Here is a 26,759-nt window from a genome sequence, read left to right on the forward strand (position 1 = left end):
TAGAATCGGTTTTAATCATAAAAATTGAATCAACTTGATAATAATTCATATTGGGTCGTCTTTACTTGACCTCAAAATATCCTCTGGATATCCTATGCAGAGTTGTCAAATAGGTTCCTTTTGATAGGTGCCTAGTTGCATCATAGTAGCTTTTGACTATGTTTAGGCATTACCTATTTAAAGGCAAACAAATTTGCTTTCATGTATGCATGCCAAGAAAAAATGCTTTTATCGCACAGAAACACCACTATGATACCTAAAGCAGTCTCTTTCTCTGTTAAGGTATATTCCAATATTAACCCATTGCTAATGCTAAAGTTAACAGCCTTCAGTTGGCTAGACATCCAGGATGGCAGGCGATGTAGAAATGACTGAAAATTCGGCCCAACCGACTAAAATTTGAATATAGGTTTGATCTCATCGAATCTAGACTGGAGATAGAGTCACGTTAGTCTGGGATTGGACTTTTAGCCATTTATACGCAGTGTGCTTTTTAGGCATGGTCGATAAATCAAATAAAGAATTTTTAGTACTTTAACTTTGAGATCGAGGCGACTTTGGATTAAGTGACGATGAAGGTGTCACTCAGATACTCCATACAAGTATAGCAAGTACAGTAAGTCCAGTACAGTCCAGTACAGTAAATTTAATAATTTATATATGACAGTTTTCCAAATAGTCGAATATCCATCGATAGTTCATGGGTAGAAGCATACGATCAGAAATTGTAGGATGATGTGTTCGAGTCGCATCCAGGACTGGTTAGTTCAACAGATACAAATATCTTCAGGCTCCGTCTAATGCTTGTAATCAATAATAATTCATCTACTCATCTAGCGATGTAATTATAATGTTGGCCAGTAATTATCAAATCATGCTTGAAATTGCCCGAAGTAAGTCTTAAGCTGTGAAGTCAAAATATAGACATCAACGTTATTTTTAATATTCATAGACAGAAATCAAGAAAATGTCTACAAAATTGAATATAATAAATGCTTTGTCTACCTAGTTAAATCAAATTTGTCAACATAAATATCGAATTTCCAAATAATCTTCTTAAAATTACAAAATAAATTGATACTTTATTAGTTAAACAGCCTCAAAGTATATAACAAAAATAAATTCAATAACGCACTAAATTTCCATGTTAAAATGTCTGAGAACGGAATTATCTCCTTAAAATTACTGTAAACTTCTTATCATACATAAAACTCCAAAAATTTGTCATGCTGCTTCATTAAGCAATTTACGATGAATTTTTCGGTAAATTTTTTAAGAGCAGCAAAAGCTTCTTAATTAGTCATGACTCAAAATGAAATTCGCCCCAAATGCTTCTTCATTAAGTTATCAAAACAAATCATAAAGAAGCACAAAACGTGCCATGAACTGTGCGCATACCGTATGCTATACAATCAATAATTATCGTAGCGAAATGAAGCCTCAAACACTCCAAAAAGAGAGTAGGTCAATGAGACTGTTCATGTATTAATCTCATGCCTATCTACTAATCTTATTGACAGAAATCTCTTAATTAAAATCAAATTTCTGACTTGTTTTTGACAGGGGTGTAGATAGGATGGTGATGAAAATGGGGGGTAGGTAGGAGTTGGATTTGGATTTTGGTTGGAAAAGAGGCATTGACTTCCCTAAATCCCATTCTCTGTCTTCAAAATCTCATTCTTCCGTCCCATAACCACATACTTATACCCTCTCTTTTTCCAAAACCGAGAGGGTCCGTTGATCTCAAAATCCCATTACCATCCCCAAAATCGAAGTTGCGTTGACTCTTAAACCTCATTCTACTTTCCTAAAACGATTCTTCCTTCTCCAAAACCTCATTTCTCTTCCTAAAATCTCCTAAAAAATCACACTCATCTCTCAAGATCGAGGTGGCGTTAACCCCCAAAATCTCAGTCTTCTTCCCCTCAAAACCCCATTCACTTTTCATTCAAAAATAAGGGGTCTTTGATCCTCAAAACCCTATTTTCTCTCCTTTTCTCCTTGTACACGTACTTGGGTTGTGAAACACAGATTATTGCATCGAAATCTGCTTGCAAAATGAAGATTATGTTCCAAAAGTGGGGAAAAGAGGAGGTATTGTTTGGCCCTATTGCGTCCATTCATTAAGGGTGCTCATGACAGCGAGTAGCGAGCTTATTGTGATCATATTATACATAAAGCACGAGTAGTACTAGAGAATACGGAAGGAATAGTTCAGTATACCCTGAAACGTCATTATGTCCCTCCCTGCTCCCTTGAATACACCCCTGCACTGTGAATCACAAAACAAAAAGAAAGCAAACCCCTCAAAAAAAAGAGATTTTTCAGCATGAACAAACTTTTATTTCTTGTTAAATTCACAAGAGCGACAAAAACTTTTTTTTTCTCTTTTCCTCGCTTCAAAGTCAAATAAAAATTATTTTTTTTCTAAAGAAAAATCATGCCGACCATTGAAAATGTCGTCAATAGCAATCGGATGATGATGATGATGATGATGATGATGATGGCGGAATGAGAAATTAAAATCGCAACCACGCATTTTTATGAACGCTCGAAAAGTCAGCTATCAATATTAATTTAATTAATTTTAATTAAAATGATTTAGGAGTCTTGGCATCTTCGGTAGGGAGATGAAAAAGTTTTGGTAAATTAGAGCATTTTGTGCTTGTTGTCTGGTTGAATAAACAGAATTTTTAGCTGATTTTTTGTGATGGAGAAATTAGATTTTGAGGATTAGGGATGGAATTAAGGGATATGATGGGTAATTGGGAGGTGTGTAGGTAGGGAGGGGTATTTTGGGGTCAAAATTGAGGGTTCTTAGGACAGAGGCCAAGACTCCTAACCCAAATGGTCTCGAGATTTGACGCAATGTTGCTATCTTTAGAATCAACGTCTTTAAGAAAACATTCAAAAACCACGTAATTCTAAAAGTAGCTTTAGCTGAGCTAGGGATTAACCTCAGCCACCCCAGTCACTCCCAGCCACCATAGGCACCTCCAGTAACCCTCTTTCCTTAATAGTAATGCTTTATAAACCAACATTTGATCTCCATAACAAATTCCCCACCGAAGATCAGACATCTCAGTCATGTAGATGCCAATCCAAGCCAGCACTATCCATACCCAGCACCCTACCCCACCAACCCCTTCTCCCTTCCCAATTAACCTCCTCCCCCCAAATATGCACTCCAATCATCATCATCCACCAAACTTCTCCTCAAAATTTTTCAATCGTATCCAATTCAAGCAGCAAAAAAAGGCAAAAGCTTTTTTTTTGATGAACTCATTAGTATTGATGGATAGTCTCAGCAAACTCTGACCATGACCTTTTAAATTCTTCATCATCATCTAAACAAGATTTTCTCTTTTCCCATCTCATTTTCTTGTTTTATGATATTTTTTTAGGCATAAGTACACACAAATTCATCATCAGTGGATGGAAAATGAGAGACGAAACGGACAGGGAGACAAATGGGGGTAAAAGGGGTGGGTACTTGAGGGGATGGAGAGATGAGGTGATGTAAGTAGTTAGGTTTTAGGTTCCTAGATGCTTTGAAGACATTGAGGGGCCCTAATAGACATAGAGGATGAATTAAGGGCTCTGTAGTGTCCCTAAAGTACTGTGATAGCATGCCTTGCGTCTATTTAAGGCAGGAGCGTGTTCAGATGGATTTTGGAGACAACCCCATTCCCCATTTTTGGACAAATGTTCTTCATGCTTCCTAACAGACAATGGGCATGTTGTCATGTTTTTATAATGCCATTGCAGTACCTAAACTCATGCTCTTTGTCTGTTAGGGAGCATGAAGAGTTTTGCCCAAAAAAGGGGGATAAGGGTTAACCCCAAACTCACCTGGAATATGTTTCACTCTTAAATGAAACCAAGAAATGTGCTCTTGTAGATACCCAACTCCATATTATCATAAATAGGACAAAAATCGGTAAATCATGTCGAAATCTTCAGATATACCTTGAAAGTACCCCACCCCTGCCAACATGCATACAGATGAGAACACAAAAACAAACGACTGCCTAGCCAAAAAAGAAGAAAATTGTGAAAAAATATATGAAAAGCAATCTTTGTTGCTTCACTTAATGCAAAAGGCACAGAAAACAGAAAAAAAGGCTTATTTGAATAAAGCTTTTATTGGCTAAAATAGACGAAAGCTGTTGTTTTATATAATGCAGAAAGTGGAGGGGATTAAAGTGAGATTAAAAGGGGTTTATAGCTTTTTATTTCTATGCCTTCTTCTTTTCTCATCATTTTTATCATCATCAGCTATCCCTCGTATATTCCTCAACGCGTACTCAATTAGGTTTCAAAATAAAAGGCATTTGTTGTGCTCCTCAAATATCCTCAACTTTATTGTGTTGATGAGGCATCCATTTGTGCCTTTTTGTGAGCTATTTTGGGACTGAGCTTTGATTTGTTCAATTTTGTTTGAGTTTTTTGGATTTTGTTTTAATGATTATTGTGCAGCTATTCGTTTTGAGAAAATTGAGGACAATTGAGTGTAATGGACATGATGTTTTGTGTTGGGTATGAAAAAGTTTAATTTTGGATGCAGAAGTGAACTCTTGGAAGGAAACTGTCGATAGAGATAGTATTGGATTTGGTATCGGAAATTGGCAAGATGAAGCCAGCAATTGAGGCAGCTTCAGGCGATTCCTGTGGGAGGTCATGGATCATAACTGATCTGTACGATTAGCGAAGGAAAAAAGGAAGGAAGGAAGTGAACTTTGGTGCTTGTTCTGTAGAAGGTTGCTTGACTTCCAAAGTACGGTACTCTCTGCATCTTTAGACACCTTGGTGCTATATCCGGTTTAAATCTGACACCATGATGACCTGATGCGAGATTTGTCGGTGCTTCTTGGAAGGTTTGTTGCTGAATTAGTAATTTAAAGATTCTAATGTCACATCAAGTTGTCCCTAAAGACTGTCTCGAATTTAATGTCCCATTTAATCTCATCAAACTCTACTTTGGATCAACAAACTGATTTACGGATCATCATTTGCCATTTGATGACAAAGATACATGCGATTTTGATTCTAGACCATTGGTCACTGGACAAAATAAACGTAGAGAGCAAGTGTGTATTGTCTTGTGAGCCAAATGACTTTAAAGTACTAAGATTGGGAGACAACACCCGACCAAGCAAAATACATGAGTTGAACTTAGTGGGGCAAGACTTAGGAGGTGTCATTTCAAATAGGCCATGGCACCAACAGCTTGTGCCTTTTGGGCAACAAATTTGTATAGCAGCCCGAGCAACACACAAAACCAATCTCTTGTAAGACTGTCAAAACAGTTTTCACAGCTTTATTTCCACAACATATTAAGTTCTGTATTAAAAACTGACAAGCCAGCGACAGTGCCAGTTTCATTCAGCATCTGAGGGAGACCATGAATCACAATTGATCTGTACGACCATCAAAAAATAATAAAAATCAAGTTCCCCTGACGCACATCCACAAGATTTATCTTAAATTGCCATCACTTATGTAAATCTCAAACAACATAAGCTCATCTTAAAATTAAAGCAATCACGCAAGTCAGAGACAAAGTTCTAAGGTATTAAAAAGCAGATAATCAAATTAAGTGAAATATGTAGCATCTCACATGAAAGCGAGACAAAAGTCTTTTGAAGAGTCTACACAAAAAAAGAAGAAAGTTGAAGCACTTGATGGAATTAAATTGCAAAAATGAGGAAACTTTTCTTTGGCTTTTTTTTTGTTATACTTTGTGAAAGCTCTTCTGCATGTGCTCATTTAATTTATATGTGAAGGATCTAGACATTGGAGGTGGGGATTGACATGAGATTTGAGGATTTAAGACAGAGAGTTATCTGATTATATGTTGAGGCTTGAATTGGGCATGACTGTTGAATTTAACTATAATTTAAGGTCTTAGAGGTCCTAAATAAGGTCTGAAGGGGTCAAGACAGAGCTGGAAGGACTCTTTTTTAGATGCAAATTGTAATCAAGTGTAATCCGACTTCCGGAGTCCTGCCAACTCTGTCCCAAGGGCTGAACAATCAACTCTTTGTAAGGGTGACCCTTTGTGTGATCTTTCAACAGTCAGTTTCGAGATTTTTAATACTGTTGAACATTTCCAAATTATGCATGATAATTTCAGTGAATTTTGAATTGTTGCTCCATTTATCAGCTGTCATTGCGTCAACAGGACATCTTTATGCCATTTGCACCTTTTCTCATCAGCAGGTCTACGATGCAGTATCCTTGAGACTTGCTTGTGCTGGTCAGGCTTTCGTATTCAAAGTATTTACATGAAATTTAGTCCGAGCAGCACAAATTAGTCGTCTAGGAAGTGATTATGTTGCCATGTTCTCGACTAGGTGACATATTGTCATGACAGCTACATAACGGTTGATTTCAGCCAACTCAATGAAATTTCCAGCTCGGAATAATGTTTTCTAAGATTAAGACACTCAAAAGTTATGAAAATTGCAATTTTTGTAGAGTGCCTAAGCCTTGGTTCTTTTTACCCTTTATTCATTCCAGTTCAGTACTCAATTAAATTAAATTGAAAAATTTTCATACTGACACGAAGAAAATTGAATTTAAAAATCTGCTAAAAATTGCTGAAGCCTTCAAGTTAATTCAATTCAAACAAAATTGCATTTAAACTTTTGTACGAAAGAGAAATTTTCTTCTGAAACTGTTGCTGAACCTTAAATACATTAAAATTTATACTTTTAAAAAAATCATAAAATGATCTTTTCTTGAGCCATAAAGCTCAAACAAGCAAAAACTTCAATTAAAGTTTGAGACTTTTTTTTTTTTTTGAGGAACTTTTTGAATTTATTCATCATGTTGAGCTTCCTTTTAATTTAACAATTTATATAGACAACTAACAATAAAGAAAGCTTTAAATGAGAAGAAGGAAATTTTGTGGGTTTCTTGTTGGGGATTGTTGGTAGATGACGTCTGTCTTTAATGAGGGTTAAAGTCAATGGTGTAGCTTGGAGAGGAACTATGGAATCTTAAGCACCTCTACAAAAATGGGGAAATTCCTAAAATTCACAGATCTTGTCCTGAAATTCATAAAAGCTTTGATTTTTAGCATAAATCAGCTTCTTTGTAGATTAAGCACAGAATCTACAGATACTTAGAGGACATTTTAATGACAAGCACTGACTCCATAGATTCCTAGTCTACAATTTGATGACAATTATAATTCAACTTGTCTTAAACCTTAACAGACAAAGAGAATGCTTTCATGATACTGCAAGACCACTAAGGTACATAAAGTCTATATCTTTACCCCTTAGCAAAAGACCCAATTATGCAGTAGACATCATTTACAGACCATTCTTGATAAAAACAGAGAAGAAACTTTCAAGAACACCAAAAATTCCACTCTTGATGCTACAAAAAGGCATGATCGGATGTTTGTTTTTGTACTTTGTCTGATTTTTTTCTGGCAGAGTTTCTATGTGTTTTTTGTTTATGGATGGCCTTGTAAAATTTCTTTTGGTGGGTCCTTATTCATACTTACTTCCTTACTTCGGTGACCGTACATTTCAATTGAGATCCATGGTGTGTCTTGATATTGCTATAAATGTCGTTGCTTGCCGTTTTTTACGATTTGAGACAAATTCTCTTTAGTTAAGAGTCAGGCACTATTGGAATCAGAGGCTCTATTCAAAATTAGAGTTAGAAGGACTCTATTATCCGTTCTTCACATTTTGGAATCCATTTAGAGTCCAGAGCTATCCAAATATTTGGTAATTTCAGAAATTTCCTTTTGGTCGTCGTTTCGAGTCCGATTTAAGTGGAGTCCATTTTCAGTGTAGTCCGGTTCTCGGCATTCTGCAAACTTTGTTCAAAATTATCAAAAAAATTGTCAAAACCTAGATTAAAATACTCAGATTTCGCTTTAAACTCGCTTTATCGCTGACTATCACTTGCCAATTTCAAATTCAAAATGCAGAACCGTCTCTATCAACTGCTTCCTTCTATGAATTTTTTGGTGTCAATCTTTCCATGTAAAGGTCCCCTTCCTTTTAAGGTCAAAAAAATGATTCTTAGGATATTTCTCTCAAAGACACTAACTGAATGTGTGTCTGTGAGCTTCGTATTCCATAACTCCAAACCATAAAACACTACTGAGCATATCAGCGTCTTCAAATTCATCCAGATTTTCACCCATAAATCTCCGAAAAATGCGCTCCAACCCCCAACAGCACACAACAATCCCAACCCCCAAAATATTTGAAAATAAGAAAAAGTTTCAAAAAGGAAGCTGGTTCAAAGGCAACAACAGTAAAAGATACTCAACGAACAGTATTTCTATATGTAATATATCTTACAAAAGCCAAAGATCCATTAGCTCTGGGTTAATATTATTTTGTGGATTACAGCAAGACATTTTTCTCTATTTCGTCCTCCTTATTTTTTTTTACTTTACTTTTTTGCAAGCATTCATATCGTCACATAGAAAATCCAAAGCCATCAAGTTATGTGCTATGTCGGAAAAAAAGGAAGAAGAAATGAAGAAAAAAAAAGAACCTTAAAAAAGGGAGCAAAAACCCTTTTCTTGAGTTTGTGGTGAGAATAAATTTTTATGTTTTATGATCTCATGTTGGATGAAATTAAATATTTTAATGCTTTATAAACCATGCCTTCCTCTCTCTCTATGCCTCATGCCACTGAATGGTTCTTTTCGGGTTCTTAATGGATATCTCATATGTATTTCAATTTTTAGCACATAATTATGAATGGTAATTGGGTTTGGGAGATGATGGGCTGTTTTGTGTGTGACTGATCTGGAGTTAGGAAGTTGCTTGCTCAGTTTTAAGGTAGCTTGCTCAGCTTTAAGGTAGCTTGCTCAGCTTCAAGTAGCTTGCTCAGCTTCAAGTAGCTTGCTCAGCTTCAAGTAGCTTGCTCAGCTTCAAGTAGCTTGCTCAGCTTCAAGTAGCTTGCTCAGCTTCAAGTAGCTTGCTCAGCTTTAAGTAGCTTGCTCAGCTTTTTGTAGCTTGCTCAGCTTTAAAATGCATGCTCAGCTTTAAGTAGCTTGCTCAGCTCATGAGAGCAAGCTATTTGCCTGCTGGAGGAACCTGACCTGTTAATGACTTAATAATCTCCATAATCCTCCAAATCATCCCAAAATTCCCTCAAAAATGCGCCACAACCCTCACTCATCACCCAACATCCAAAAACTCATCCACATCCTGTTAAATCCTCAAATGCTCTTCCCTATATTAAAAGAAATGTCGAGTGTGTCGATTACAGACAAGAAGCAAATTTCAATAATCAAATTATAAGCCTAAAGAATATATATGTATGCCTACATTCGGATATTATAGGCATCCATATCGTCTCACATTCAGGACCTTTCAATAATGTATCTTCGACACACTTTTTTTTTGTTCATTTCTTCCTTCATGCTTTTAGCTTCATCATATATAAAAGCTCATAAAATTTTCATTTCAATAAATAAATTTACCCAAAGTCTCCTTTTTTGGCTCTATCGACTTGTCTTCAATGACTGCCTGAATGTGCATACTCTTTCTTTCTTATAGCTTATTCAACATCATCATCTACTTGATACTTTTTGGATATTTGCTTGCTTTGTATTATGAATATTCTCTATTGTAAAGGGATGTGGATGTGAATTTTTCATTCTTTTGAGGACTTCTTTTGTAGTTTTTTTGGGTGATGTCTGCACAAACTTTTGCAAGCTTGCAGATTGCAATATGTTAATGTTAAAGATTTGACGGCAGTGTTGTGAATTGGTTCTTGTACATCACTAAGTAAATGCCGAGTAGAGAACTTTACATGGAACGTTTCTTTGGACTACTAGACTTTGTACCATGTTGTCCATTGCGTGACTATTCGAGCCTTTAGCCTTGGGCAATTTATTTGCATACGTACTAGATGACTGGCTGTGTTACACATTCACATGATCGCATTGTCGGTCAATATAAGTTTGTTACACCGTCCATTACTGGAAATAGCGATCAAGAGCCCCAAAAGCTACTTAGTGCAGGGCAGTGATGAAATAATGTAAGCTCAACTTGCAGTTCGAACTAGATAGACAATGTGAGCAGTATGCTTTCTCGAAATCTCGGTCCCGATAAATTTTCTGAATCGGGATCGGGATTGAAATTTTTGGAATCCCAGGATTTTTCGGGATCGGGATATCCCGAACCAAGATCCCGATAGCGAAAAAGCATAGTGAGCAGCAGAAACAAATGGAAAGCCTTCTGTTGTAACCTAAACTCCGCATGGATCAACAAGGTTACAGTAAGTCCTAACAGACATAAATGATGTTTTCATTGTACAGAAATGCCACTACGGTACCCAAAAGCAGTCTCTTTGCTTGTTAGGGATGTAAATGAGTTGAGTTCGGAGAACTACAAATCTCATCCCGACGACATTAGTCGTCCATAGAACCAAACATACAACTAACCAAATAAGCCTCTGTTCACTAGCAATATCAATGGACCGAGTAATTTAGTTTAGTAATCACTGCCTTAAAACGAATTTTAAAATTGAGCACAAATTTCTTTTCTTCTCAACATGAGAGACTTATTCCTCTCATAGAATTCACTGTATTGTGATGTGATAACCTTTCAACCAAATATAATTTCAAAATATTTATTATTATTCATATGATTTGGTACATTCTTATTCAATTCTATGCTTGCTCGTTGATTTTTAAGCAGCTTTGAGAAAAGTTTTATTTTGGTGGTTAGAGCGCATTTGTTTTGAGGTTGTTTAACAGGTTCAAATCCTTTCCAAATTTGTTAATCGGCCCGAAATTTGGCACTAGGATGGGATGACTTGTAGCTGTCAACGATAAGCTTGTCAAGAAGCTTTTCACACAGGTTCCAGTTGGTTAATCGGTCCGGAATTCGGCACGAAGTTGAGATGACTCGGAGCTGTTCAACAATAAGGCTATTCAATAGGTCCTAATGCAGGTCCATTTCAGTACTAGACTGTCGCTAGACTGACGAGACTCTGACTTGGTGCCGAATTAAAATTGAATTGTCAGAGTCAAGTCAGAGTTCAACGAACCTGGTATCAAGTGAAAGTCATGTCAATCTGAATTTAGTCAGAGTCGCGGCGCTTTGGTGCCAGATTTTAGATCGATTGACTGATTTGAGCTCTTTGGGCAACTGACACACACTGACTACCCAGCACTAAACTGTGTTTGTAACAAACCCTGCAAATATAACATGTCAAGCTGCATTCTACTTATAATCCACCAAGTTAACATAATCCTAGATAAATGCATCACATTCAACTATAAATATCAATCACATGATTAGCCTACTTCAAGCAATATCTTGAACGACAGTCCCACTCAAGCTGTGTTACAATAATCTAAATTTACATTTCTTATGTAGATATTCAAGACAGACATAACATCAATCATATTAACCATCCTTCAACATCTTCAAAGTAGCTTGTTGAGAGCAATATTGCATTTATTCACATGACGTACATCCTATATGATCTATGATTTTGCCATAAATATAATTCATTGGAGCGTATGAGCAATAAAAACTTCATTTTTCGTCAGACAGCATCAGAATAAAGAGTCGAATCGATTGAGAGAATATCCCTCAATAAACTTTGATTTGATTAATTCCACAATTTTTTTGGAAGCGATTAAATAATTTCTCATTATTCTCTCGAGTGATCAGCATGAAAAAAATTAAATTTCTTACTTCTTTTGACTCAGTTTGGGTGATGCAGTGAGTTGGAGATAATCGTCTTAATAGATGAAAGAAATTTTAAAATTAAAATGGAACAAATTCTGATTCATTTAATTTTAGTAATTATATTCACATCAGCAGTTTATGGATTTTCCATTCCAAAAGTCAATGTGAAACTTTTAAAACCGAAAGGAATTCAATTTTCATTACAAGGTTCTTATTTAAATCTTTTTTTGTGCTATTTTATGCTGTACATATAGATGATATTGATTCGATTATTCGTGTTTTGAGTTTGCCTTCAAGTTATTGATCTTGATTGTTTAAGGATCTGAATCAGTGTTGGTAGCTGGATGTGTCTTTGTGTCTGACATGTTTTCGAAGAGTTGATAGAGTCCAGTGATTGGCATCCTGTGTACTGAGATACACTAGTGTGTCGTTAATTAATTTTTTAAATGTCATATACCATCTAATGTGTGGGAATTTGGTCGAGGCATTTGATCTAGGCTTACATAAAGTTGTGTAGCGAATAGAAAGGGGTGGCTCATCACTGGTTTAGTCAATATGTAGCATAATTTAGACATTAACGAGATGGAATAGACTAAGGGGCAATTTTCGGTGGGAAAGCAAGGAACGGTATAGTTACACCGCTGATACAATACAATGGTACAGTACATACATCTTGTATCAATAGAAGACCAGTGGTATACCATAAAGCACCGGTTGTAGGATATAGTGACACGACGTTTCGGCACGGATGCACCGGTGGCACTTTACCGTACTGTCCTGTACCACCACCGGAGAAATCGACAACATATCTGGAGGATTCTCTTTGGGGAAATACTTTTCTAAAATGATTCTGATCTGGGGCCAGTTTCGAGTTTGGGTTGTTAAAACCCGCGGAATTCCCGCGGTAATCTTCGCAGAAAAAACTAGCGGGATTCTGCTGAAATCCACGGATATTTATAGAATTTTCCCACGGGTTTTCTATTGTGTCAGTGACTAACCATCTAGGGATTGGACTATTCATATTTTACCTAACCACCTTTCCAATATGGGGTTAGCAATTTTGTTACCGGGTACAAATTTCGGTACCAAGAAGTAACTATATTTTAAGCAGGTTCAGTTAACTACCCAACTTACCAACACTGACACTAAAGCACTTGAAGCACACATCCAAAAAACCCCATTTTACCAAACAACAACTTTAAAAATTTTCCCAATCTCAATTTAATATCATATTTATTCGCTCTTAAATAACAGCACGATAATCAAAATAAGAATAAGAAGACATCGACCATGAAGATTATTCAAGGATGCGAAAATATTACTTAATATTAATTATGTTCTCTCTCTGCTTCTTTTCCATCCCACATGCCTACATGTAAACTACACATACACACGCCATAATTGAAACAACAACAACAACAACATCTCGTGCTTTGACAACATAAATACGTGAATACATGAGATCAGAGGAGTATGACGACGTTCTTAGCGATGTCAAAATATTCATATTTACATCAAAGGGCTTAATAAATAATTTACAATATGTTGAAAGTACATTGACTAAAGATGATAGTGGATTATGGATTTATCAGACATCAAATACAGCATTTACATCTGATGATAGCATTGAATATTGGCTTTATATTCAGCATAACAATTTAGGATATTACACAAGTCAAAATGTCAAAGTTAAAGGTGAAATTTCTACTTTTGTTCCTTGATTTATGCTTAACATGACTTTTATCTCGTCAACAGACATTGAGTATGCCCTCGAACAAAAGCCATCAGTACATCCAACACCACAAATTATGAAAAAGATCATGTACCCTGACGTTAATGTTAAACTTTTAAGTCCTAATGGAATACGCTTTTCGATCGATGGTGCGTTGACTTTTTTGACTGTTTTGATAAGTTTATGTCAATTATTTTTAGTTTGAGTGGTTGGAGTGCGATTTTCTCTTGATGAGATTGTGGGTTTGGGTGATTGGAACTAAGCTGTTGTGAATTTATGTTGAAATGAACTGAATTTAGCTTGTTTTAACTAATTTAGTTGAATTTGAGTTGAATTTGAGTTGAATTTGAGTTGAATTTGAGTTGAATTGAGTTGAATTGAGTTGAATTGAGTTGAATTGAGTTGAATTTGAGTTGAATTTGAGTTGAATTTGAGTTGTATTGAGTTGAATTTGAGTTGAATTTGAGTTGAATTGAGTTGAATTTGAGTTGAATTTGAGTTGAATTGAGTTGAATTTGAGTTGATTTTGAGTTGAATTTGAGTTGAATTTGAGTTGATTTGAGTTGAATTTGAGTTGAATTTGAGTTGAATTTGAGTTGAATTGAGTTGAATTTGAGTTGAATTTGAGTTGAATTTGAGTTGAATTTGAGTTGAATTTTGAGTTGAATTGAGTTGAATTTGAAATGATTTGAGTTGAATTTGAGTTGAATTTGAGTTGAATTTGAGTTGAATTTGAGTTGAATTGAGTTGAATTGAGTTGAATTGAGTTGAATTGAGTTGAATTTGAGTTGTATTGAGTTGAATTTGAGTTGAATTTGAGTTGAATTTGAGTTGAATTTGAGTTGAATTTGAGTTGAATTGTGTTAACTTGAGTTGAATTAAGTTGAATTGAACTGAATTTGTATCAATTGAACTAAATTCAACTGAACTCAATTAACTTGAACCTAACTCATCAAGAGAAAATCGCACTCAAATCATAAATTTTACATATTTTACGACGATAAAAACTCATTAAACTTTTTTTTTCACCTCTCATTTCTCTTTCTATTTTTTGCCATCACTCAACAACATCCACACCAACCGTGTGTAGAAGACTCAGACATAATAAACAACATCAAATTAATAATTTTTGCATCAAAAGCCATCGCTAATAATTCAAAATTAATTGAAGTGCCACTAATAAGGACCGATAATGGAATGTGGATTTATGAGTTGCCGACAATGCCATTAAAGGTTGACGATTTTATAGAATATTGGTTATATGGCGAGAGGAATGGTGTGGGATTTTTCACTAATCATATCATTCAATTAAAAGGTGATGTATTTATGAATTTTTTTGTACCTTATTTTGGAACTGAATCATGGCATGTAATTAAATAGATTTCTAACGAATTCAGACGTAAAATTGAATGAAACTTGATTAAAAGTCAATATGGATGGATTACTGATAAAATTTTATAGCAATTTCCCATAGTTTTGTTGTAAATATGCTAGATTTAAGCTATTTTGACGCTATTCAGGCTGACAAAATTGCGCTTTACTAATTGAATCATTTATGCATTCCAACTTCTATCTGAACACCAATACATATTCATTAAATGCACTAAATTAGTCGCATATTGTGATGTATGATCGAAATAACGAAGTGAAAATTAACATGGGTTGCTACATGTGCCTTATATTTAGTGCAACAAATGGGACAAGATTGATATTTGAGGTATTATTTTGGTTGCAAATTGAAATTGAGTTTTGTGAATTATGGTCGTGAAATTGATTCAATTTTACAATGTTTTGTGAGGTTTTAAGGGTAAATGGAAGCTTGATGTGTATTATGGAGTCAATATGTGTCCTTAGGTTTGAGGGATAGACAACTCAGGTGACTAAGTTTGTCATCTTGATGAATTTTGTCGATTTTGTGACTTTTGTCCCAAATTTTGTCAATTTTATCCCAATTTTTGTCACAAGTCACGTATGTTGTCCACCCTCGGGGCACACTTAAGTCTGTTCAATTGGTACCTTTTTCGGCTTAAGGGACAGACAACTCAGATGACGTTTTTGTCATGTTTCTGTCCCTTTTTTGTCAATTATCACGTATGTTGTCCACTATTCGGGCCGACCTAGGTCTATATCAACCGACTTGAGTATGTATCATTGGAAGCACGACTGGCCAAAAGGACGGACAAAGCTTGTGATTTTTGTCACTTTTGTCCCAAATTTTATCATTTTTGTCATGCTTCTGTAGCTTTTTTGTCAATTATCATTTATGTTGTGCACTATTGGGGCCAACCTAAGTCTGTATCACTGGTAGATTGACTGGGAAAGCGACGGACAATTCTGGTAATAAAGTTTATCGTTTTTGACAATTTTGTGATGTTTTTGTCGCTTTTTTGTCACTTATCACCTTTGTTGTCCATCCACGAGCAAGCCTGAGCCTGATATAATGAAATCCGACTTAATGCCATGGTCACTTCAGCTTGAGAATCATTTTAACACGCATTTATTGGACTTGCTCTGTCTGTCATCATGTCTGTCACGTTCTAACAACTCCATGTGCCTTTTCAACTTCCAAAAATCTTAAAGACTTTAAATACATTACATTTAAAGCTCCCAAAATTAAATCAAGCAACCCAGTACCACAGAAGTCATAGAAATCAATGTCGACCTTTCAATTAGACATGTCTCCATGTTGATATTACATCTCAAATAGCTTATAGACAATACACAATCTACAGTGAGTTATCGGAATCAGTTCTAATTAAATTGTCACAATCATTTCCTCTTGGGGGTAAATTGAAAGAAGTCATTGAGTCTTTATTTCTTGAAAAATCAGTTTGTTGACATTAAAGTGACTTTTTTTGTGAATTTTATTTAAAGATTTGCAAGTTTATCAACCTGATGAAATGTCAAAGTCGATAACGATTGATAGCCCGAAGGTTACATATCCAGATGTTGATGTTAGAATGATGGGAGACGACAGACTTCGATTTTCGCTTAAAGGTAAATTTAATGCTCATTTTGTTGAATTTAAAGATGTTTTTTGATGAATTTTCTTGAAGTTTTGAGTAAGTTTTTTGAGTATAGTTGAATGGATGGTAGTTTATTGCATCTTATAGCTCAATGGTAGGCAACTTATGTGTCGGTACATGCTAAATTGGCTCTAAATTGAGCTGAAAATGCAATGAACCACATGTCGTGTGCTATTTTGATTGTGGCTAACTACAAAGGTGTGTTGTAGCACACAGAAGGTCGCCAACCGCTACCATACCTGCTCATGGATACCTAATTATGAGTTTCTTTACATCAGAGTAATTAAGTGACCAACGAAAATAGGCAAAAGTGTGTCTAATCTTATCTACCATCGACAGTCAACTACGATCGTTGACAACTGCCATCAGCAGCCTGACACGGTCGTTGCCGGTGGTCGGTGAAGACATCGACACCATTGACTGCCGTTTGTAGAAGACAAAATATGGCCGCGGACAGCCATATATTGCCGATTGCCACATCTGCTTTATATATGCCACTATAAGTCATGCAATAACTCCCTCTGCCAACCTCTTCATGACTCATAGCTTCTCAAAACTCTCAAAACTTCAACTAAAATCATCTTCCTGACATTCAATTACAGAATCATCCGATGCCTACACCTCCGTCAAAGTCCTTCTGTTCACGTCAATAAATAATAACTCAAAATTTATTGAATACGATCTTAAACGAGACAATAGTGAGAAGTTATGGATTTATGAGATGCAAAACGTCCCTTTGAAGTTCAACGATATTATCGAATATTGGATTTATGCTGAAAATTCAAATGTTGGCTTCTTCGACAGCAGAATTGTTCGAGTTCAAGGTGAGATGATTCTTCTTTTATTATTGAACATTTTCAAGATTTTTTTTTTACATTTTGTGATAAGAAGTTGCAGACATAAAAGATTTTTATTCTTCTTATTGGATATTTGGTTATTGAATTTTTTTTTGGTCTAATATACATTTCAAAGGTTGGATAAAAGTTCAGTGTAAATTGATATTGAATTTAAAGTGGTTCTGAAGACGAGATTTGGGAAAATCGATGTGAATCTTAAAGATGCTGACCTTTTTTTGAATTTCAATATTTTTTGCTGACTTTTTAAAGAGTTTCTTGAGATTTTAAAGGGACTTATTGAATTCCTACACAAAAATAGTCAAATTAAGACTCAAATTCGAAGAATCTTATTTAAAATATTCCAAATCTTCTCGAATCTTCCAGATATAATTGATGACAACTCATCCGATCTAAAACGGTCTCTTTCGCACGTTACCATTAACAACACATATCCCATCATTGACGTCAAGATCGTTGGAACTAAAATAATTCAATTTTCGCTACAAGGTATGTTACATGAGGATGGGCTTAATGGGGCTGTTTACTTATTAGGTAACGCTTTTGGGGTTGTGGGGATGAACACCGAGTGGACGAAAATACGTTAGAATTGCTTATCAACTAGACATAGAGCTTGAAGTCGACTGGGATTTTGTATCGGAAAATTGACTCGAGTCGACGTGATTCCATGCAAATTTCAAATTGACTTTGAGCTTTGGACGCGTCCAAATGCGTCCACCCGGGCATTAACGTGCCAGCAACCAGCTATAACGTATTTCTGCCCAATCGGATCTGTTAACTCTTAAGGATTGATTGATTTTCATGGAAATTTTGTTACTTTGTAGTCTAAACTCGATTATAGACGTTACATAATAACTGAACAGCCCCCCAAGTTAAGCAGTTAAGCATAATAACTGAAATTGGCAATTTTTGACATTTTCCAGAAGACAGCGACGCCTACAATGACGTTAAAATTCTCTTATTTTCCCCAAATATTACAATAAACAACAGTCAAGGATTTATTGAGAATCAAATGAAACGAGACGACAATGGATTATGGTTCCATCAAATTCAAACAAGCATTCCTTTGATGTACGATGATGTTATTGAATATTGGGGATATATTGAGAATTCACATGTTGGCTTCTTCTCAAATGGTGTATTTAAAGTTCAAGGTGAATGTAATTGATTTGTGAATTAGTTTAGGGATGCGATGTCTGTGGGTTGATGTGTTTGGAAGGTTTTTTTGGTATTGTATGGCAAAATTGGTCGGAAGGCTTTAGATCTGACTGGATTAGAGGTGGACAACCTTTTATTTTTATCTTAATTGTAAGTCTCGACCAAAACCACACTAGATATATGGTTCATCGCATTTCTAAACAATGTTGGGTGCCGCGTCAAACAGGTTGTCCACCACTGGACTAGATTGTGGTGTATTCAGTGAATTATTTTGAAAATTACCAAAGCAATGCGTACCAAAAATTGAATTTTGCCTCTAATTCACCAAATTAATCTCTTATTCAAACCACAGACATCCCTAATTCATCCTAGTATGTGCATTCAAACAAGTCGAATAAAAACAACTTTTTTCCCATTATTTTCTCTTCATATCTACCATGGAAAAATAATGATAATTAAAGACATTGCACCGTTATTCAATGAAGCTACGATAAAAGCAACAACAACAACGAGTACGACAACAGAAATTCCAATAAACTGTGAGGTATCTGTCAGTACGGTTAATGGAAAATCAGTTGGATGCAAAAATTCCATTATTTTCAATGAAGATTTTAATTCAGATAATTTGAAATATTGGAATTTCGACACTAGATATCCATTAGACGACATGCTATCAGATGCTGAATTTGTTGTCTATGAGAAGCGTCCTGAAACGTCATTTATACGTGACGATATGTTGTGCTTGAAAGCAGAATCATTTAAACGTTTATTAGGTTTTGATGATGTTCGCATACGAGTTGGAAATTACAATATTAAGGAACGGTAAAGACATACTTTTGATCTTAACTAATCTTTAATCTTTACTCATATTTTCATTCTTTTTATGTCTCGACTGCATGAACATTTCTGCCTTTTTACGATGAAACAAAGACTCGGCATGAAAATTAATTTTCCATCTCGTTTCAGATGCACACCGCTTACAAATGATGTTGAATTAGAGTGTGAAAGACAGGCCAGATTTGGTTACATTTTGCCTCCGGTCACATCAGCATATTTAACTACGCGTAATAAATTCTCATTTATGTATGGAAAAGTTGAGACACGAGTGAGAGGACCAGTTGGAGATTGGCTTTACGGACGTGAGTTTAATTTTTTTGGTGCTGTTTTGACCTTTCTACGGTGATATTTTTAGCAAAGTCTGGAGGTTTTAAATGTTAACAAAAAAAGAAAAGATGAAAAGTTCTTATTTTGATGGAACTTTCTCGTTGGCATTTATACAAAGTTGTGCTGCAAATGATGACGTTTGTATGAAATTTGCGTGGATTTAACATATTGTAGGAGCTTAATTAAGGAATGTCTGGAAATTTAATAATGCTTAGGAGGGAGGTTCAACAGTTTGAGAAGTTCGTTCAAAATGGCAGGTCTGGACTCGACAAAATCCACAAGTCTGCAGACTTGGAATAGTTATAGGAACTACGACGGTCAAAAATGTTCATTTTAGCGTTATGTAATTTACGAACGTGTTCCCATAGAGTTAAATTTCAGGATATTGAACATTTCGAGGCTAATTAATCGACTCGACAAGTCACCATCTCGTCCAACACCACTCACCCCTCTTGACAAAAGACTGTTAATGGCCTGGCTCAGTATGGGCCAAATTGGGCAGCGGCACTATGGTTTGTCATGAAAAATCACAGGTGTGCTGTTAAGTTTATTCAAAAAACCAAAAGCTCTAGGCTGAGGTGTACCATGGCACAATATGGTTATTTGTTCATTAGACTCTAACTACTCTAAGGCTTATATGCTACTGTTATGTGCAATTGTGAGCCTAATATTCCTAACACACAGTGCACATTTAACCCAAATGAGCATAGTCATGGATATAATTCATGGAATCATGCTGTCGATCGAGATAGTATTACACTTGGTTTCGAGAATTGGCAAGCAAAGAGCTAATCTAAGGCGACATCTATGAAGAGGTCATGGACCACAATTGACAAGTGTTGGCTCATTTTGGAAGCATATTCATGAGCATGCTATGTCCTATGTCAAATATAAGCCACCAAATTCACTCGTAAGCCAACTAATCATCTTGAATTCCTTGTAAAACGAGATAAAAGACCAACTTCAAGTCCATACCAAGAAATCAGATCAAGTTTAAGTTCATCGTCATTTAATACACAACCTATCCACTTGACTGATCTTCAAATTCCTCTAATTTCTCAATTTTTTACCTTCATTATTTCATCTTTTTCTTTATCATCTCACATTTCACATCAGAAATCACGCTACAACCACAACAAAAGCAAGATGAGGCATCAAATATCACAACACAGCACTTAAAAGTATTTTCTCTAGAGGCAATGAGAATCTTATAGACGATACAGATGAAATTGGTGGAAGGACGGTCTATGGTGGCGCAATATTATCAAAAAATCCCAAGAATAATCTCAAATGGCTTAAGGTTAATACGTCTTGAAGGAAATGCACAAAAAAATACCCTTTTTTAAGTACTTTTTGTGTCAATTTCCTTCTTCAATGTTGACGGTCGGATCTAACTTTATATTTTTTTGGCTATAGAAAAAAAACTTTCCAAACACACATCTTGGCAATGATTTTCACATCTATGAATTATTATGGACACCATCGGAAATTTCCCTTTCAATCGATGGCATAAAGTACGGTTCATTAAGCACAAATTTACGGGAGTCAGCGATGGCAGCAAAAATTAAATCAGCCGTAAATTGGGCAAATAACGGACCGTTTGATAAAGAGGTTAATGCAATTTTATGTTACTTCCTATTTTTTAGGTGCCACCTCCCCATGCTTATTATTTCCCATACAAATAATAATCATAAAAGTCATCAATTTTATAGCTCTTTGATATTTTGACATTATTATACGTCTTTTACAGCACTTTATATCCATAAATTTGGCTGTTGGTAGTGTGAAAAATTTCTATTCGTACAACTCGACGCTGCTTAATGGAAATGCGCTTGAACCGAAACCGTGGAACGATACAGGTTAGTGAACTGATGGTCAACATTTAGAATTTTTTTTTGTGCTGTTTTTATGCAGCATAGTTTTGAAGGTGCGGTGTGGTGTGAGGGGATTTTTGTCATTATGTCTGGTTAGTGGAGCTTAATGGGAGTATGATTTGAATTATTATTATATGAAGTTTGTCCAAAATTGTAAGTCTGTATACATAAAATGCAGGTCTGCAGCTTTGGACGAACTATTAATTAAATCCCAAAACTGAAGGCCCATGCATCTAAAATGTAGGTAATGCAGGCCTGCGGTTCATAGTCGAACCCTATAATTACGTAAGAATCACTAAAATCTGACTCGTATGCTGAATATTAGGCTTGATTGCTTGATTTATGGTCTAAAATTCTACTAGGAAGATAAGCAGCGTGGAAAAAGTGAAAATTTCAGTCTAAAACCGACGTAAGTCGGTTTGAAGCTGAATTTCACTGAATCTGATTCAAGTTCAGAGTCACGGCAGCTTGTGACTGGATATATGGTATTTTTTACACTGTTTGTTTTCCGGGCTTCAATGACGGTAAATTTATTCAATTTTCTATTACTAAGAATAAGCTAAGAATCGATTAAATCTGGAAAAAAGAACTTCACGAACAGCACAAACCGTTCAATCAAAAGCAGAGCTACAAAGGCGACTCGGATTTTGTATGAAAAAGTCGTCTCAAATTGACTCGACTCCATATAAAATATGAATTGACTTTGAGCTCTAATCGAAAGAAAATTCAGCAACAGACTGCCGTGACTCTGACTTTGTGCCGGATTCGATTCAAATTTGGCACCAGACCGGTGTGACTCTCTCATTGATCAATTAACCAACTTGTAGTATATGGGCTTATTTTCACCAAAATTGCGCTAATATTCCTCAAAATTCTAACTTATTCTTTAGAAATAATGACGATACTCACTTAAATGAGCGTACCCACGAGCAAACTCAATCAATATAATTGAGCGTTCTCAATTTTGTGAATGCAGTCTGCATGTCTATTCATCTATCTGACTAATAATGCCAACAATATACGCCACATCCACCCCACCTCAACCTCACCTACCAACACATAATTTATTCTCAATTTTGCTTATTACAACTTTTTTCCATTTTTTAAAATTACGCTGCTACTCCAAAATGCTGGCTGCATTTCTCATCTAATCCCACATGACATGTTATCACGGTACACAGATCCCCGTGCTCAGCTCAGCTTTTACCTTGCACATGATAAATGGTATCAAACATGGAAACGACCATATTTAGATGTTGATTATATAAAAATTTATGCTGTTTAGCAATTGTTTGAGGTAGTTGGAAGACAAAGAGACAGGAACAGTCAGGAATGTGGAAAATTTGGGAAAAATTGATGTGAAAATAAAGAAAAATTTTTTTATTAAAAATTCATCATAAAAGACTTTTTGGCATGATTCATTGAGTGTGATGTGAAGCATAAAAAGCCAATATCCATAAACTTTTTAATTATGAGCTATAATGTCTGATAATTAAGATGCAATAATGACTTTTTATGAGTATGAGAATGAGAAATAACTGAAAAATATTTGAGATATTTTTGGAGCGCTTGAATGTTGTGGAGCTTTGGATGATCCGTGGGAAAAATACAGAATGCTTTTTGTGTGATGGAATTTGTTAATTTTGCGGAACTGCCAGTGGAATTTTTGATATTATTTATAATTAAAATGTTTAATATTGTCGATTTTAATTAAAATTTTTCATCATTTCATTCATAAATTCTGATTAAAATGTCAATAAAGTCATCATATCCATCAAGCTTCATAATCGACGCGGATATTCCATTATTTATTTTGCATCTCGTTGTCAATATTTAGTAAAATAAATAATAATCTCGAATTAGTACATTTTTAACTTTAAGTAACTTAGTGATATTAGTATTTCATTATATTTATCGTGTGATGTCTCGAATCTAGTGCTCTATAGTGCATCTAGTGATATTAAGTCATTTCAAATGCGAAGAAAAAGGAGAAAATTACAAAATATAAAATAGAAATCATTTTTTTTACACGTCGACGGAGTCAAAAAGTTTCTATTAATTCAATTATGAATCTACTCAACATTGACAATGCAAAGGAACTGTGTATACCAGCTGCTGCAATCATTTCATCACCAACGAAATCACCGCAAACGAGTCCTCATTTCTCACCAAAAGACAAAATTAATTTATGCTTTAAAATTTTTAAATTATTAAGACGAAATACGATATTAAAACTTTTACTACCCGTAACATTTATCATCCTACTGGTTATGCTACTCATCGCATTCAGAAGCTCAACCAAAGTCGTTCTCATATGGATTGAGACACAAAATTTATGGACAACTTTCACAATATTCATATTTTTATTTACATTAGTCAGCTTTCCATTTGCATTCGGTTATTTAATATTATTAATAAGTAGTGGTTATCTATTTGGTGCTGTACGAGGATTTATTGTCACAATATTGGGTGCAAATTTGGGTGTTGCTATTGCTCATACGACAATTAAGAGAATGCAAAAAAGACTTCCATTTCATAGGTGAGTTATTGCTTTATTTTGATGATTTTTGTCTATATTTATTGGCATCGTGGGATGCCAGAACTATCTGGGCTAATGTACATTATGTGTGAGAATTAATGTGTTTATACAATTTTTTAAATTGCGATTCAAGAGGAGGTGGAATTTTGAAATTTGTAAACATTTGTGGGGTCATTGAAGTTTAAATGAGAATGAGATTTATTTGGGATATACATTTTAGTTAGAGTTTGGATGGGGATCGTTCATTTGATACGTAACGCTACTATTTGAGGCCCTTTCTCCTTTTCATAACTTAATTCTCAAGGATAACCTCCTTCTATCTCCTTGATATAAGCATTATGTAGTTAGTGAACGGCCCCCACTTACTATGCCCCCATTACTATGAAAAAATATTCTGAAAGTATAAATCGAGCAACAAGATGCATTGGATATAATAATTTCAATCAACATTTGTTAAATACAGCAGTTCAACGTGACGTTTGGATACTTCCACGTGATTTTGATCAAATGCGATCAGCAAGGCGATAATAACAAAGCCTCTCGATCTAAGTTGTTAATATTTCCCACGAAGCTCAAATGGATCAAATGCAATACATCATTGATGTTGCTTAGGTAATTAAATGGGTCTGGCTTATTGCATTGATGTTCTTTAGAAGCCATATCTGGTTTGATGAATTTGTTGGATATTCCTCTAGAATTGCTTGTTCTAGACTTAACAAGCAGTGAGCATACTCACCTAAATGAGCGCACTCATAAGTATATCAATTTAATTGAACAGCTAGCTTCTTGCCTGGTCTATTTCTTCTTGATCTTTTTGTATCGTGAAAGCAAGCTCTTTGTCTGTTAGGATTCTAATAGCTTGCCCTGCCTGGAAGAACCCTCACAGGCAAAGAGATCATCTTTTAGTACCTTAATTGTCTTTCTGCATCATGAAAGTATGTTCTTTGCCTGCTGGGGTTGTCTATTCAGGTATAATTATTCTCTGATCTAACTTGCTGGTACAGTAGCTTCAAATCATATCAATTAACATTAGAAGCTTATCCTAGTGGACATAAATACGTTAGAACTAGTCATCAACTTGACTTTAACTTGCCATCGACTAATTACAACGTATTTATGTCTACTCAGAATACAGTTGAGTCAAAAAATTCTGATAAATTAAACCAAATACCCATCACTCCCACTTAACCCCACGGCTAAGAAATCCAAATAATCCACACCAATTCAGTCCAAATTAACCCTCAATAACCAAACCTAATCGACCATAAAATTCATTACAAATCCCACAAAAAATGAAAACATAAAGCAGTCACATTTGAAATAGTAGAAAATTCAATTTCACGCAAAACCAGACCTCACCGATTTCGACCCCTTGCATGTAAATTAAAAACAAAATAATTTAAACAATTGTGGAACAGCCAGCAATAATTTATACAGCTGAGAAGAAAACATCTCAATGTATTTATTCATTTTCAGTATGTACGTATGATTTTTCCGCAGTAACAAGACCAAGCATAAAATTTAAACATTAATGAGGCCACATAAGAGCAGTCGTCGATGTAACTGACATACGTAATACAATAGCTTATTTTTGTTGATAGTAAACGCACTTTACGACTAATGTACAATTTTTCACTGTTACTTGTTCATATATGCGACACTCGTTTTGACGCTCATTGAATTTAATGAAATAATTTAGCTTTTTAGTCGTGTTCGAGCCTCCCTTTACACTCTAATGTCAATTATATATTTTGATGATGACTGTTGTTGTATTGTTAGTTGTTTAATGATGTAAAACTTTAAACAAACAAAATATAGGCATGAAAGTTTATGAATTTTGATATTTAGAATCGGATGGTTGTGGCATTGAAAATTTGAGACACAATTGGATGTCTGGTGTAATTTTGATATGAATATTAATAATTTTGATAGGGCTGCTGGAACTGATTTGATTATTGTTTGATGTTAGGTCATGCACTTATCTAGTAGGTAATGAATATGCTCATAAGTGTAAAGTAAGCTGAGGGCACACTAGCGAGCATGCTCAACTAGTATAATGAAGGTTAGCAAGCCCTCAAGAACACGCCTTTTCATTAACTTCCAAATCTGGTCATAAACCAGATAAATTCCATAGAACAGTGAGTGACAACCTTTCATTTTTCACGATCCTTATTAGTCATAAGACTTGACCGCACACGGAATACATACATGCACACTGCTCATAGCATTTCCAACATATTTTGTCGACGCACAGGTTCCTCATCACTATTAAAAAGTATCAGAGGAAATGTGTTCATGTCGGAATTGATAAGATAAGGAGATTCAAATGGCATTTTAGACCCCTCTCTGCCGCTTACAGCTTTGTTACAAAATCATGAACCCATTTGTACTTTGTTACAAAATTGCCAGCCCTCCTGTCCCTAAGCGTTACTTAGCTTCGGAATGCTTTTTAAGTCTTCCTATAAATTATCCACTATAAAGGACTATTTTGGAAACATCGACCCTATGGACTCTATTGTACTTATCTGGCATTTGTTATTCCGATTTAAACTCTGCTTCTTTTTTGTTTAGGTGAACTTTGACAGACTTTAAAACGTTAATAGTCCCTTTAAATTACCATAGATTCTTTGCGGGAGTATGTTTATCATGTTTGACGGAATTGTCCCCTAGTATTTCATAATCTAACTAACTCGATCTCATATAATACAGACTATGTAAT

At 35.2% G+C, this 26,759-nt stretch overlaps 1 protein-coding gene across 2 annotated transcripts; it reads left to right on the forward strand.

Annotated features, from left to right (window-relative positions):
• The first annotated feature begins 11,723 nt into the window (after positions 1–11,723).
• LOC139089619 (uncharacterized) lies at positions 11,724–22,895 on the forward strand. Of its 2 annotated transcripts, none has more exons than XM_070639199.1 (14): positions 11,724–11,900; positions 13,161–13,388; positions 13,449–13,574; positions 14,516–14,740; positions 16,300–16,422; positions 17,054–17,275; positions 17,672–17,794; positions 18,229–18,459; positions 18,925–19,285; positions 19,430–19,602; positions 20,744–20,927; positions 21,044–21,238; positions 21,378–21,486; positions 22,683–22,895. In XM_070639199.1, exons 1-11 carry the CDS (start codon positions 11,777–11,779, stop codon positions 20,839–20,841), a joined length of 2,034 nt encoding a protein of 677 aa, XP_070495300.1. In that variant the 5' UTR covers positions 11,724–11,776; the 3' UTR covers positions 20,842–20,927; positions 21,044–21,238; positions 21,378–21,486; positions 22,683–22,895. The 2 variants fall into 2 exon arrangements, with proteins under 2 accessions (XP_070495300.1, XP_070495301.1); XM_070639200.1 differs by having other exon boundaries at positions 18,232–18,459.
• Positions 22,896–26,759: the final 3,864 nt, after the last annotated feature.

This window comes from Chironomus tepperi, unplaced genomic scaffold (genome assembly GCF_022539635.2).
Source record: "Chironomus tepperi strain 1889 unplaced genomic scaffold, CSIRO-AGI_Ctep_v1 contig_183, whole genome shotgun sequence".
In the NCBI taxonomy this organism is placed as follows: domain Eukaryota; kingdom Metazoa; phylum Arthropoda; class Insecta; order Diptera; family Chironomidae; genus Chironomus; species Chironomus tepperi.